This window comes from Nicotiana sylvestris, chromosome 3, assembly GCF_000393655.2.
Source record: "Nicotiana sylvestris chromosome 3, ASM39365v2, whole genome shotgun sequence".
NCBI classification, from domain to species: domain Eukaryota; kingdom Viridiplantae; phylum Streptophyta; class Magnoliopsida; order Solanales; family Solanaceae; genus Nicotiana; species Nicotiana sylvestris.
Window position 1 is genome coordinate 185123630 of NC_091059.1, and position 13712 is coordinate 185137341.

The 13712-nt window shown below is 40.1% G+C and overlaps 1 protein-coding gene across 5 annotated transcripts in view; it reads right to left on the reverse strand.

The window, feature by feature from the left end:
- Nucleotides 1-3487: 3487 nt before the first annotated feature.
- The window catches only part of LOC104210888 (intermembrane lipid transfer protein VPS13), a 92338-nt gene continuing 82113 nt past the window's right edge, over nt 3488-13712 (reverse strand). For all 5 annotated transcript variants that reach the window (XM_070171261.1, XM_070171264.1, XM_070171263.1 and 2 more), the window contains 11 exons: nt 8560-8610; nt 8295-8474; nt 7928-8202; nt 7463-7831; nt 7329-7392; nt 7008-7154; nt 5125-5229; nt 4910-5020; nt 4726-4830; nt 4518-4587; nt 3488-4388 (listed from right to left, as the gene is read on the reverse strand). In XM_070171261.1, coding sequence (XP_070027362.1) covers nt 3682-4388; nt 4518-4587; nt 4726-4830; nt 4910-5020; nt 5125-5229; nt 7008-7154; nt 7329-7392; nt 7463-7831; nt 7928-8202; nt 8295-8474; nt 8560-8610 — 2184 coding nt within the window. In that variant the 3' untranslated portion in view covers nt 3488-3681. The remainder of the gene's footprint in view (nt 4389-4517; nt 4588-4725; nt 4831-4909; nt 5021-5124; nt 5230-7007; nt 7155-7328; nt 7393-7462; nt 7832-7927; nt 8203-8294; nt 8475-8559; nt 8611-13712) is intronic.

Sequence of the window (13712 nt, forward strand, 5' to 3'; positions counted from 1 at the left end):
AAAGCTGCTCCTTTAACTCCTTCAACTCCGCTGGTGCCATACGATACGGTGAAATAGAAATGGGCTAAGTGTCTGGCACCAGGTCAATACCAAAATCAATATCCCTATCCGGTGGCATGCCCGGAAAGTCTGCAGGAAACACATCGGGGAAATCCCTCACAACTGGAACAGAATCAATACTGGGAGTCTCAGCTCCGACATCCCTCACAAAGCTAAATACGAAACACAACCCTTCCCAACCATACGCTGGGCCTTCAAGAAAGAGATCACTCTACTAGGAACACAATCAGTCACACCTCGCCACTCGATCTGTGGAACACCCGGTATAGCCAATGTGACTGTCTTAGCATGATAGTCTAGAATAGCACGACACGGAGATAGTTAATCAATGCCCAAAATGACATCGAAATCCACCATACTCAATAATAATAGATCCACTCGGGTCTCCATACCCCCAATAGTCACCACACATGACCGGTACACACGGTCTACAATAACAGTATCGCCCACCGGGGTAGATACATGAATAGGTAAAGCAAAAAATTGACGGGACGTACCCAAATAACGAGCAAAGTATGATGACACATAAGAAAAGGTGGGACCAGGATAAAACAATACAGAGGCATCTCTGTGGCAGACTGAAACACTACCTGTGATGACAGCATCTGAAGCAATAACATCGGGTCTGCCTGGAATTGCATAGACTCGGGCCTGACTGCCCCATTATCGACCTCCCCCTTTGGGGCGACCCCTAGCTGACTGACCTCCACCCCTAGCTGGTTGGGCGGGTGGTGGTGAAGTAACTAGCATTGACGCCGATGACTGACCCCTCTGCTGAGATGAACTAGCAAAACGACGAGGACACTACCTCCACATGTGACCCATCTCACCACACTCATAACAACTCCTAGGTGTTGGAGAAGGGGATTGAAGGGAACCTCTCACATCGAAGTGACTAGCAGATGCACCTGGCATAGAAGAGCCCTGAACTGATGGAGCACGGGATGAACTCTGAGCTGGAAGGGCACTAAGTGATGACTGGATCTGCTGAGAACTGTGATAACCATGACCCGACGACGCCCCACGATAACCTAGGCGAGCTGGCTGAGCCTGCCTAAATGGACGGCCTCTGCCGTGCTGAAACTGGCCCCTCGATGGAGCACCACTATAACTACCAGACCCTCGATGCCTCTTGGCCTCCCTTTCCTCTCGCTCCTAGCGACGAACAGACTCAATCTCACGGGCGATATCCACAACCTCCTCGAAAGTAGCACCAGTCACTCTCTCCCTGGTCATGAGAATACGGAGCTGATAAGTGAGGCCATCAACAAACCTCCTGATCCTTTCTCTATCTGTCGGAACCAACCAAATGGCATGACGAGCCAACTCAGAGAACCTCAACTCATACTGCGACACAGTCATCTCCCCCTGACGCAACCACTCAAACTGTCTGCGGCGCTCCTCTCTACGAGACTACAGTACATACTTTTCCAGAAAGAGAACGGAGAACTGCTGCCAGGTAAGGGGTGCTGCACCAACAGGCTTATGCCTCTCAAATGTCTCCCACCAAGTGAAGGCAGCTCCAGAAAACTGATAAGTAGTGAAAGCGACCCCGCTGGTCTCCAGAATACCTGTTGTATGAATCATCCTCTGACACTTATCTAAGAAACCTTGGGCATCCTCGCCCTCTGCACCACTGAAGGTCGGAGGCTGAAGTTTACCAAACCTCTCTAACCTGCGCTACTCGTCCTCTGGCATAGCAGGAACTACATAATCTTGAGCAGCTGCAACCGGTTGGGCTGGATGTTCCTCCGGTGTCTGCACTCCCTGAACCACCAGATCGGGTGTGCGGGCGACGGGAGTCTGAGAGCCTCCCCCTGCCTGAGAAGTGGTTGTGGCAGTAGAAACAGCGGTCGCCTGAGCAAGACTCGTACATACGGTCAATATCTAGGCTAAAGTCTCCTAAAGACACGAAATTACAATGGACACTGCTGGTACCTGAGCGGGTGCTGCTGGAGCGTCTATAGCCGGGACCTGATCCTAAACTGGGGCGGCTGGTGGATCTGCAGGTGCTGCCCCAGCTGCTGTATGGGCTATACCTCTGCCCCTACCACGGCCTCGACCGTATCCTCGGCCTCTAGTGGCTCCAGCTGGTGGTATTGGTGGTCGTCTATCCTGATCGGTAGCGCGTGTCCTCACCATATGTGAGAGAATAGAATAACAAAAGTTTAGTTCTCGGATCAACAAATTCGCACGACAAGAAATTCAAGAATATGAAATTTTTCCTAAAGGTTCTGCAGCCTCTCGAGGATAAATACAGACGTCTCCGTACCGATCCGAGAGACTCTACTAAACCTGCTCATGACTCGTGAGACCTATGTAACTTAGGCTCTGATACCAACTTGTCACAACCTTAAACCCAACCCGGTCATGATGGTGCCTCTCGTGAAGACAAAGCCAGCCGACTCACTTCCAATTCACTTTAAGCAATTAAAATAATAACTACTAAGTCTTTAATCAGAAATAAAATCCCACGCGATCCATCACTATTTATGAGCTAATTTAAAGATTAATTGCGTACCACTCACTTGATCTTGAGTATTTACAGTCACCGAAATCCAAAGGCTGGGTATGCATCTTCAAAGCTACGGGTTGGCAAAGGTACTTAGCTGGACCCCACGCCACATGCTGCCATATCTGTGGTTTCGCCAAACCGTTGGGTTTAACTGCAGATATTCTTGTTATTGTGTTCATACTTCCCGGTGAAATACTCACTTAATTCGAGGGCAGTCTAGCTCAAAGATTAAAGCTATACATTTTATTTAGTTTGCTCCATTGATATTTGCAGTTAATTCCATTGTCAATTTACGTTTTCTCTCAATTTATACTAAGTGAATCACGTGTCCTTAAAATCATAATATAAATTCAATTGTTATCCGTTTTTACGATAAACAGAGTGAAACCTTATACATGTATTTGAATGAGGGGTTGAAATATTATCTATTTGGGTCAAGAACCCTAGCTTGACTTTGTAGTGATCGTGAAGATTTGGGTGAAATCATAAGGATTTGATCCATGGATGATATCAGAACTAACCCCAAATTTCAACAAAAATCAACTCTCTTCAAATTGCCAATAAATAGCTGCCAGGGTTTGCCAATAATGTGACATGATCTGCCAATGGTGCCTCCAGCCCTCACTTTCCCAACCCCATTGAAATTGGCCAATTGGCCAGATAGACTGCTCCGCATTCACACAACCATCACTTCAATCGCAGCTCAACTAATGTGGACGGTACTCAGCCGATAAACTACATTGAACTAGCAAGAAATTTCATACCGACAATCATTTTCTGCATATCAACTGCCAAAAGTTACACAAGTTTCATTTAATGTTGCCGAATAACAGATTCGAACAAATATCTAATAAATTGAATTATCGTGGTTGTGTTGTTACTTGCGGGTGTTGGGTATGAAATCTCAAAATATAGAAATGAAAGAATTCTGTATCAAATAAACAATAGAGTTAGTAGAATTTTGTTAACGGGTGTGCCTTAAGGAATGGAATTCTTAGACTAATTGAACAGTCATGAACAAAAAATATACAGAAAATGGACAGAGCAGATTATGTACATAATGTACAATGTACATATAGCAAAATACTTGGATCCTTTACATCGTTCTATATTTTCCTGATATTATTTTGATGAAGCAGATGAACAGAGCTCCGACCTCGCTCTTTAGCCTTGTCAATCGTAGATAGAAGTACTGCCAAAAAGTCTTCTGCTTGGTCATTTGATGCGAAAACCAAATTGGTCTGGAAAAGCGGAAGCGAAGTTGGAGGATTGTTGTTCCATCTCTTTCCCCTAGTTGCCCAGCTTCTTTTTTGCGAAATGTGATTCTGCATTAGCAATGCATCAGAGCTACTTCCCACAATATGTACTTCATCATCGTCGTTATCAGCATGGATTACACTATCTATCCCGATTTCAGTTTCTACCAACCACTCTGGGTTAGCAGGCACTCCTTGAAACTCGGGCTTCCCATAATTTACTATACTGGAGCAGGAGACAATTAATATAAGCCGCTCAGTGAGGACAACAAACTTCCCATCATGCCTAAGAGCTTTACAAATTACCAACATTTCGTCTTTGAGCATAATATGGTCGTCAGCCTCTCTAAGAATAGATACTCCAATTGCTTCTTCCCAAGAGTAAGGCCGCAAAGGAAGTTCTCTAGTTAAATGCCTTGGCAATCGGACCCTAAAGCGATGAGATCCCCGATTATGGAGTTTGCTCCGATTTCTGATGCTTTGTGCAGTTTTGCCGGTGATATCAAGGATACTGGCTGCTGGTCTTGCCACAAGTCCCGTCACTCCAAGAGCTATGCCTGCAAGAAGAAATATGTTTTGAAGGCTTGAAGCTACAATAGTCTAAATTAGCAGACAGAATTCACTTCCCTGGAGGTTCAACTTCGCTGCAATAGAGACCAGAAAAATAGCATGGATAAACTTGATACCTGAGAGGACTCCTGGAAGGCCATGTCTCTCTGCCCCTTTAATAGGTGATTGTAATAGACCTGTCAGACCCTGCAAATCAAAAATTGTCACATGAGAAATAACAAGACTCGAAGAAGCTATTCTAAAGCCATGAAGAGTCAAAAGGGAGCTAAAAGAGGAAGTGAAACAGGCTGCTACCATGGGAGCTAAGAAACGAAAATAACATACCTCTAAAAATTCATTTATCACCCCTTTGCTATGGGAGGATATTCCCTTTTGCTGCCTTTCCATACTTCTAACAGCCTGGTCATCAAAAGTAAATGCCACAATACCCTACAAGATCAAATGAATGAACATGTGGTCAGATAATATAATATATAGAGCATGAAAATGATGTTTGATACAAAAGTACCTTGTGTGCAGCTTTGCTGAATTGGGTGGCAGCATCACTTAAGGCATACACGGTGTTACTCAAAAGACTAGAGGTTCCTTCTGCCATGCCTTTAATAAATCCTGCACGAGTCTGCAGAAAGAACTGGGCTTTATATCTAGTGGGAAGGCTCTGCAGAAAGAACTAAGCTTTATATCTAGTGGGAAGGATAAAAGATCAGGTAATGCATAAAGTACCTGGAAAACACTTTGAACAGGAGCAGACAAGAAATCTTTAAGGCCAAGACCCATGCTCCTCGCAAACCCCATAGGATTACCAATAACTCCTGCTGAACCAAATACCTGTAGCGAACAACACTATTTCAATGCCCATGACCACTAAGAAGACTCTGAAGAAATGTACTTTGGACCTAATTCAACCCCAAAAGCTTGCTAATGAGTGTGAGGATTGCCCAGGACCATATAAGAAGACAAAGTCCACCTCCCACAACCGATGTGGGACAAATTAACACTCCCTCACAAGCCCCAGCGTGGACAACATAATATGGGGCCCCAACATCGGGTAAACCAAGAATCATGGGTCTAACTCTAATGCCATGAGAAGAAATACTGGATCATCAGGCGCTGGGATTTCCCAGGACGATACAAGGAACCCAAGTCCACATCCCACAACTGATGTGGGATAACTCACTATTGCAAGAAACAAGTCATTCAGTTTACAAATGAATAACTATCAGATTTGCTAATAATTCATTGTTTGGCTCTTCAAATCATTTACCAATATAAAGCAAATGGACACTTCCATGAGATCAACACCAAGAAACATATAACAGGGAAGGTTATTTCATGAACCATAACAAAAAGTATGACATTACTACACTTTGTTTTTAAAAAAAGCAGCATCGGATTGTTTCCTGGTCTAAGAGCAAGTACAATTTCATCCTCCCTCGGTCCCATTTTAGGTGATGGTGTTTGATTGGGCACGGAATTTAAGAAAGAAAGTAGGAACTTATGGTCTATAACAAACCATAGACATTTGTGAGGTATATATCATCTCAGTAAGGGTAAAACTGAAAGTTTAAAGTTAAAATGCTTCCAAATAAAGAAATATGTCATTCTGATAGGGATAGACTTGAAAGGAAAGTGTGCCACATAAAATGGGACAAAGCGAATACTATATTAAGCAGAGAAATGGATTGAAGCTCAGAAGCATTTTCACAAAGACTTATTACTGTTGAGCTTGAGCTATAGCCAAAGGCATTTTGGATAGTTGATTGTAATAAAATTACTATGATGTGAGGGTCTGGGATGCCGAAATATAGTGAAAAATTTGCTAAAAGCCAGATGCCATCATTGGGTGTTACAACGATGAAGATGAAAAATGGGGACCAACAATGAGGTACTGGTACAATTTTCTTGACTAAAACATCATAGAGTTCTGTAAACAACTGTGCAAAAAGATAATCAGCACACAGAGTATGCAATCTAGGTGGTACCTTGAAATCAGTTATTTTAAAGTTGGATCGCTAATCGATCAGTCTATGCACAACATTCCAAGTTTCTTTTGATCTACCCAATTCAAAATGTTTTTTTCGTTTGATACATAAGATAAGCCCTTCGCCCTTTCTCTTTACCCTCCATTCCACACAGCTAACGGAATCCTAAAGCAGACCGGAAAATCTCTGGAATGCCAGCAAAGACAGAAAGCGTCAGCAACTTTTCCACCTCAAACCAGAAAACCAGTTGAAAATGGGTGGCAATATTTAGAATCTCTACTGAGCAACTTTGACTAATATTGGAACTACCTCTCTTTACTCTCCCCTTCACATTAAACTACAAACTGAATATAATGAGACTTCTTGAAGCTTGTGTAATTTCTTTGAAGCTCACATTGATGCATGATCAGATATATAGTGTAAGCAAAGCCTACATTCAGCTCCTCAACATTGTACTGGGATCTGAAATTCTGGTAGATTTTGATACAGAAGTCAGAACTGGGATGTTCTAGCCTCTGATTATTTGGAGATAAATTCATTCTCCATCTCCCCATCTACTGAAGGAGGACCAGAGTTTTTTAGTGGTTAACTACGGGAAGATAGTCAAGGTGTGTAGACATTTACCTTGTACATCTCATGAAGAAATTGTTGTGTGTAATGCTCGATTAGTATCTCTTGAACAGATTCCCAGCTAGCAAGCTGATGTGAAAGGATTACTTGTTTAAGGTGAATTTGTGCTCCCTCGATATCAGCAAGTGCCATAAGACCCCTCTGCAAAAGTGAGTGTCATATGACTTGAGAAGCACATATATAAATGAAGTTGCTGAGCGAAATTATAAAACAGTATTGTTCTATGATGGTTTCTCAAGCTGACTGTTAGAATTAAAAATACGTTAAACATCTATGAAACCATCAAATGTTCCAGCATCCATCATATAGCCTTACATGTATAAGAGATTCTCCAGATGTAAGCACTCCATATCGAAGCAACCAGGGACTGCTTGAGAAACTATAGAAGAAGTTCAACGTTATAAACATACAGTAAAGTCACATGAAAACACAATATGAATTTCAATTACCTTAAAGTCAACTTCAGCGGAGCCACATCAAACAACTCAACATAAATCTTCTTCTGCCTTTTGGCAAGAAGGTGAATCTGTTGCCACGGGGCTCCAATTGGAACTATTATAGGTAGCAGAGAGGTCCTATCACTGCTTCCATGAAACACAGGAATCTTAACTGAGTAGCATTCATTTACATTTGATTTCTTTGGTGCCTGATCTATGGAGTTAGAGATGTTCATAGTAAAAACACCATCAAAAAGAGGATGCTCCGTTGAATTAGAGTGCTGTAACGCTCTGCTCTGCAACCTTGACGATAAAGTTTTAATGAAATCAAACAAACTCAAGATCACATACTGATCAAGTTCAAGATGAAAATCTGCTACTCTGCAAGAAAATAGACTTGTCAGGCAGTGATACAACAGAATAAATGTCGATAGAGTTTGGATTTTACAATACATTTGAAAGGAAGCAGTTACAGACCTTAGACTTATGTACTCGAAGGAGACTAGTGACAGATATCTATTATTCCACTTCGTCACCACCAATGAAAGTACCGGTTCCCGTGAGCTCTCCAGATCTGTCCTTACTCCACTAGTAATCGTCTTACTAACATCAAATGATAAGATAACAGGGTAAGGTGTACACGTTAACTGGTTATCAATTTGCAAAGAGGTGATTTGAAAAGAGAATCTCTGTTGATCTACACTCTGCGTGAAATCAACTGTAATGTCTCTTGCACAAGTGAAAATCAGTTCCTGCAAAAGAAATGTTGTAGTATGACAACTCAAAAGAATTTTGCATTGAAGCTTGCAATTTAATAATCTTTGATTACAACAATTGAAGGTACCTCTGGCATAGAGCTTATTAGAGAGATACCAACATAGGGAATGTCCACCAATATTCTCTCTTTGCAGTCAGAAGAATTTTCATGCTTCAATACATGTTTATTTCTATCTTTGGACTGAGAGATGTGTGGAGTCTTCATACCACTCAATACATGGCAATTGGAATCAATGATGCTTAGAATCTGTATTTGGAAAATATAAACTGTCACTACAAAAGAGAAAGCAAAACAAAGATGGTATCTGACTTTTGAAGCATCATCAATGCACCTTGACTGCTCCTTCAGAATGGACAGAAACAATAAGAGTTCTTTGAGGTTTCTGAAAAAGGTAAGCAGAAGTCATGTGTAAGCAAGGTAACAAGATTATCATATAAATGAGTGGAGAAATGTTACTTACGGTATCATATACAATATAATAAAGAGCAAATTGTGATTAAAATAAAGAGAATGATAAGTTTACTTTCTTTTGGAAAAAAAGGAATGGTTAGGTTATTAAACTTAAGGAAAGCACTAATAGATGAAAGCAACATAAACCCACAAAGCAGTATCTGTTCTAGATCAATACAAGATTGTAGGTCTTTCAAGACAACCTCCTTTCATGTAATTTTAGGTCTAAATCGTCTCCTTGTAACACCTTCACTTACTATGGTTCCAAACCTAAGAACTGTGCATCTGGAGGTCTACGCAGGATGCGACCAAACCATTTCTTACGACCTTCTCTTATATTATCTTTAACTAGTGATATTTGCACCATCTGCTGAACTTGGTCCTTTTAATCTTTTCTAATTTTCTAAGATCAATCATCAATCTTAGCATCTATATCTCTAGTTGACACTCATATTGTGGATATGGTGGACTTTGGTGCCTAGATTACCTTTTGCTGCAACGACTTTGATGCAGCTCCCATCATTTTTTGTTTTTAAGAATGTATCCTAATTTATTTTCCAGAATTGAATGGTTTGGACATTCTTTTAGCAGAAGAAATAGTTTACTAAAAGACAACAAGGAGGTTAGAAATAAGGAAGGGATCTGTTTAATAGGCAACACGAATTGCACTCTAGTCCCTTTGCAGTTCAGTGTTAGGGTTTTAAAACAACCTGGAAAATGCAGTTCAATGGCTATAAACAGCTTGAATTTTGAAAAGTAGGTATCAGTAACCAACACTTCTGTGTACTGATCAATATTTCAAAGCAAAGCTTCAAAATTGAAAAAGAACATCAGCTTAGTAATTTGCACAAAAGCTAGATTTTGTCATGTACAAATTGACTTAAAACCACATATTTATACCTTTATATAAACAGATTATCCAAAATTGATTTTTATTATTTTGTTATATGCGTATAAAATGTGTATTGGACGATATTTAATCTCATTGTCTCTTACTTAAAATTGGGTAGCTCTAGCAAAATGAATTGAGAATTTTCTTTGTATATTCTAGTTATGGATCACAAACTATTTGATTTTCTCGGGATAAGTAAAAAAATGAATTCATCAATCGGTAACAAGATGATGCAAAAAAATTATAATCATGTATAGAGCATTAAGTTTTCAGAGGATTTCCAACAATCTTAAATCATACACCATTTTTAAGGTCAAGAATTCATTCTCCAACTTTTTAAAACTGATAAATGGTCCACATATGTGAAACCAAATACCCCCTAAATCATTTTCTTTTAATAAGACATTTAAATGAATAAAAGTATATGTCCTCTAACATCTCAAGTTTTCAGATGAAGCGTGTACACTCAATTTAACATAGTATCAGAACAAGCAGATATCCAGGGTTCAAGTGCCATCAATTATTTAAAGAGGATTTCACATCCATAGCCAAAGAAAAAGAATGCCCCCTAAATTATTCTTTTCCATTTTCAAAGAGAGTAGAATATACTCCCTCTGTTTCAATTTATGTGAACTCATTTGACTAGGCACGAAGTTTAAGAAAAGATAAGACTTTTGAACTTGTGGTATAAAATGAGGCACATATATTTTGTGTAGGTATAAATCATTGCATAAAGGTAAATTGTTTCCAAATAGGAAAATAGGTCATTCTTTTTGGCACGGACTCCAGGGGAATATATTTGTGCGGCTATAAATCATTGCATAAAGGTAAATTGTTTCCAAATAGGGAAATGGGTCATTATTTTTGGCACGGACTATAAGGAAATAGGTTCACATAAATTGAAACGGAGGGAATAATATATTTTGAAGAGCTCTCTCATCTTTGTACTTTTCCTTTTCAACTAATCGATAAACTGGTTGTAGCTCTATGTCAATGCCTTTAAGGCATCCATAATAATATACATAGCAAAAATTTGATGGCCTTTTGTACAACAACAACAACAACAACAACCAAGTGGAAACCCACAAGTGGATATGAGGAGGGTAGTGTGAACGTAGACCTTACCCCTACTCTGGGAAGATAGAGAGGTTGTTTTCGATAGACCATCAGCTCAATAAATATAAAAAGAAACAGTAAAAACAAGAAATATCAACAAAAATGGCCAGAAAGATAATAACAACAAAAGGCAACAATAGCAACAAGTTGTAACAACAGAATACCAAGAAACCGAGGCGAAAGATAATAGAAAAACAACATGAATTACTAGCAATCTACGGCAGAAACTACCAGAATAATCCTAAAACCATCGGTTCGGAACAGAAATACGCTCGACTAACTACTAACCTTCTACCCTAATTCTCGACATCCACAACCTCCTATCAAGGGTCATGTCCTCGGTAAGCTAAAATTGCGCCATGTCCTTCCTGATCACTTCCCCCGATACTTCTTAGGTCTCCCTCCAACTCTACTCCTACCTATCAAAACCAATCGCTCGCATCTGAAGCATCTGGGCTTCTCATCTTCACATGCCCGAACCATCTCACTCTCGCTTTCCGCATCTTGTCCTCCACGAGGGCCACTCCCACCTCTGGATATTTTCATTCCTGATCTTATCCAACCTGGTATGCCCGCACATTCATCTCAACAACCTCATTTCTGCTACTTTCATCTTCTAGATACAAGAATTCTTTACTGGCCAACACTCTGTCCCATACAACATAGTCGGTCTAACCATCATTGCGTACATTTGAGCTTCGGTGGCACATTTTTATCACACAAGACACCGGAGCTTCCACTTCATCCACCCTGCTCCAATGCGATTTGTGACATCCTTGTCAACCTCCACATTCCCTAGGATTATAGACGCAAGATGCTTAAACTTTCCTGACCTGGGATGACTTGCGAATCAAGCCTCACGTCAATGTCCGTTTCCTCCGTCGGGTCGATGAACCTGCACTCCAAGTATTCTGTCTTAGTTCTACTCAAATTGAAACTTTTAGACTCTCGAGTGGGTAACCAAACCCCCAACTTCTCGTTAACACCACCTCTCGTCTCGTCAATCAGTACAATGTCATCTGCAAATAACATACACCATGGCACCTCTATTTGATGGACTTTCTTGACGAGCAAATATTTCTGACTGAATTAGGTTATTGGTGTATATTCGTCTAACTAGTTCTGAGAGTAGGAAGTGAAATTTAAGGTAACATTATTTTAGAATTATTAACTCCAGTATAAGGGTGGGAAGTGGCCGGGACCGCGAGCTAAGTGTGTTAAATGGGCTGGGACTGTTAGGCCCGCTAGAGGTGGGCTCGTGCCGATCTCATGGGCCGGTTCTTAGATAGGAACCGTTAGGACCGGGCCCGTTTGGCCCGCCAAAAGACCTGGACCGGACCGGTCACTTGGCGGGCCAAACGGATATTTTTTCTAAAAAGAGCCGTTTGGCTTTTGAAAAAAAAGAGCTATTGGGGGTTTAAAAATAGCCATTTAACCCCCCCCCCCAACTTAGTTTTAACCTCCAAACTTTTTATTATTACACTTTTTCCTATTTTCTACTATAATTACCCCCTCATTCTTTCATATTCTTACAAAATCAATATCAATCTATCAAAATCTCTCTCTAATTTTTTTCAATACTTGCTACAATTGTTTATCAGCATCAGTGGCGTGGAAATGACTCTTTGACTTCCAGTGTACAAAGTGTTAAGAAAGATTGGATGTTGCTTAGTCGCTGCTCACGCACGGAGCTCGCCCCCTCACTTCCCACTTCCAAGAGAGGACCGAATCAAGGACTCGAAGACTTAGACGGAAACCCCTTTATATCGGTCCTACAACAGAAAGACTCAATCAATAGCCGTATAATCAAGCTAAAAACAAATATAAATATTCGAGGGAGGAAGATGCTCTCCCTTACGGTCGAGTTACCGAAAGTACAGTGGAGGTTGGTTGAAGATGATGTTACGCGGCGTTCAGAACCAGTTTTGAAGTGAATGAATTAGAAAGAAGTAAGGAAATGAGACGACTCTTTCTTGAACTACATCCGTCCAGGTCTCTTGGCGGGCCCAACGGATATTTTTTTTTAAAAAGAGCAGTTTGGCTTTTGAAAAAAAAGAGCTATTGGGGGTTTAAAAAATAGCCATTTAACCCCCCCCCCCCAACTTAGTTTTAACCTCCAAACTTTTTATTATTACACTTTTTTCCTATTTTCTACTATAAATACCCCCCTCATTCTTTCATTTTCTTACATAATCAATATCAATCTATCAAAATCTCTCTCTAATTTTTTTCTATACTTGCTACAATTGTTTATTTTATCCAAAAAAAAATGAAAAAATTGTGAGGTTGCTACTATTGCTTACTTTATTCCAAAAAATAGTCAAAAAATATTGAGGTTATTACAATTTGTGAAAAAATTGTGAAGTTGGTGAATTGAAGTCTTCAATGATAATCAATTTTCAACAAGTTGTTCGTCAATTCGGTAAACTCGTTCTAACTCTTAAGTGTTAATATTATAGTTTTGTTTGTTTTATTTATTTGCTATTACTTGATTAATTAAGATGTCTTCCTTAAGAAATATTTTTGGTAAAAATAAGAATAAGGGAAAATCCAAAATTGGCGAATCTAGTGGTATTGTTGTTCCTCCTCCCCTGCCCCCGGCTCCCCGAACCATACCACATACCCGTCCTACAACTTCTATTCTTGATACCGATAATAGTTTATTACAATTTGGCGAGACTGAATCTTGCCATATTATTGCACCCGGTGAACATTTAGACCATGAATTAATGAATTCTGTCTATTCTAATAATTATAATACTATTGATGAAAATGATTATGAGAAAATCAATTTTGATGAAACTCAACCGGACGATGATACACCCACTAGTCCTACTCCTGTTGTTGATCCAACTAGTGATAACGCCGCTAATCCAAATGATGACCCATCTGATACTCCCGTTGTTGCCCCTACTTTTTCTAGAGAACCTACCAAACGGCAGGAAACATCTCTTGTTTGGCCATTTTTTACTCAACTAGTTCCCAAAAATAAGGCTAAGTGCAAAACTTTTGGTATGCAGTTAGCT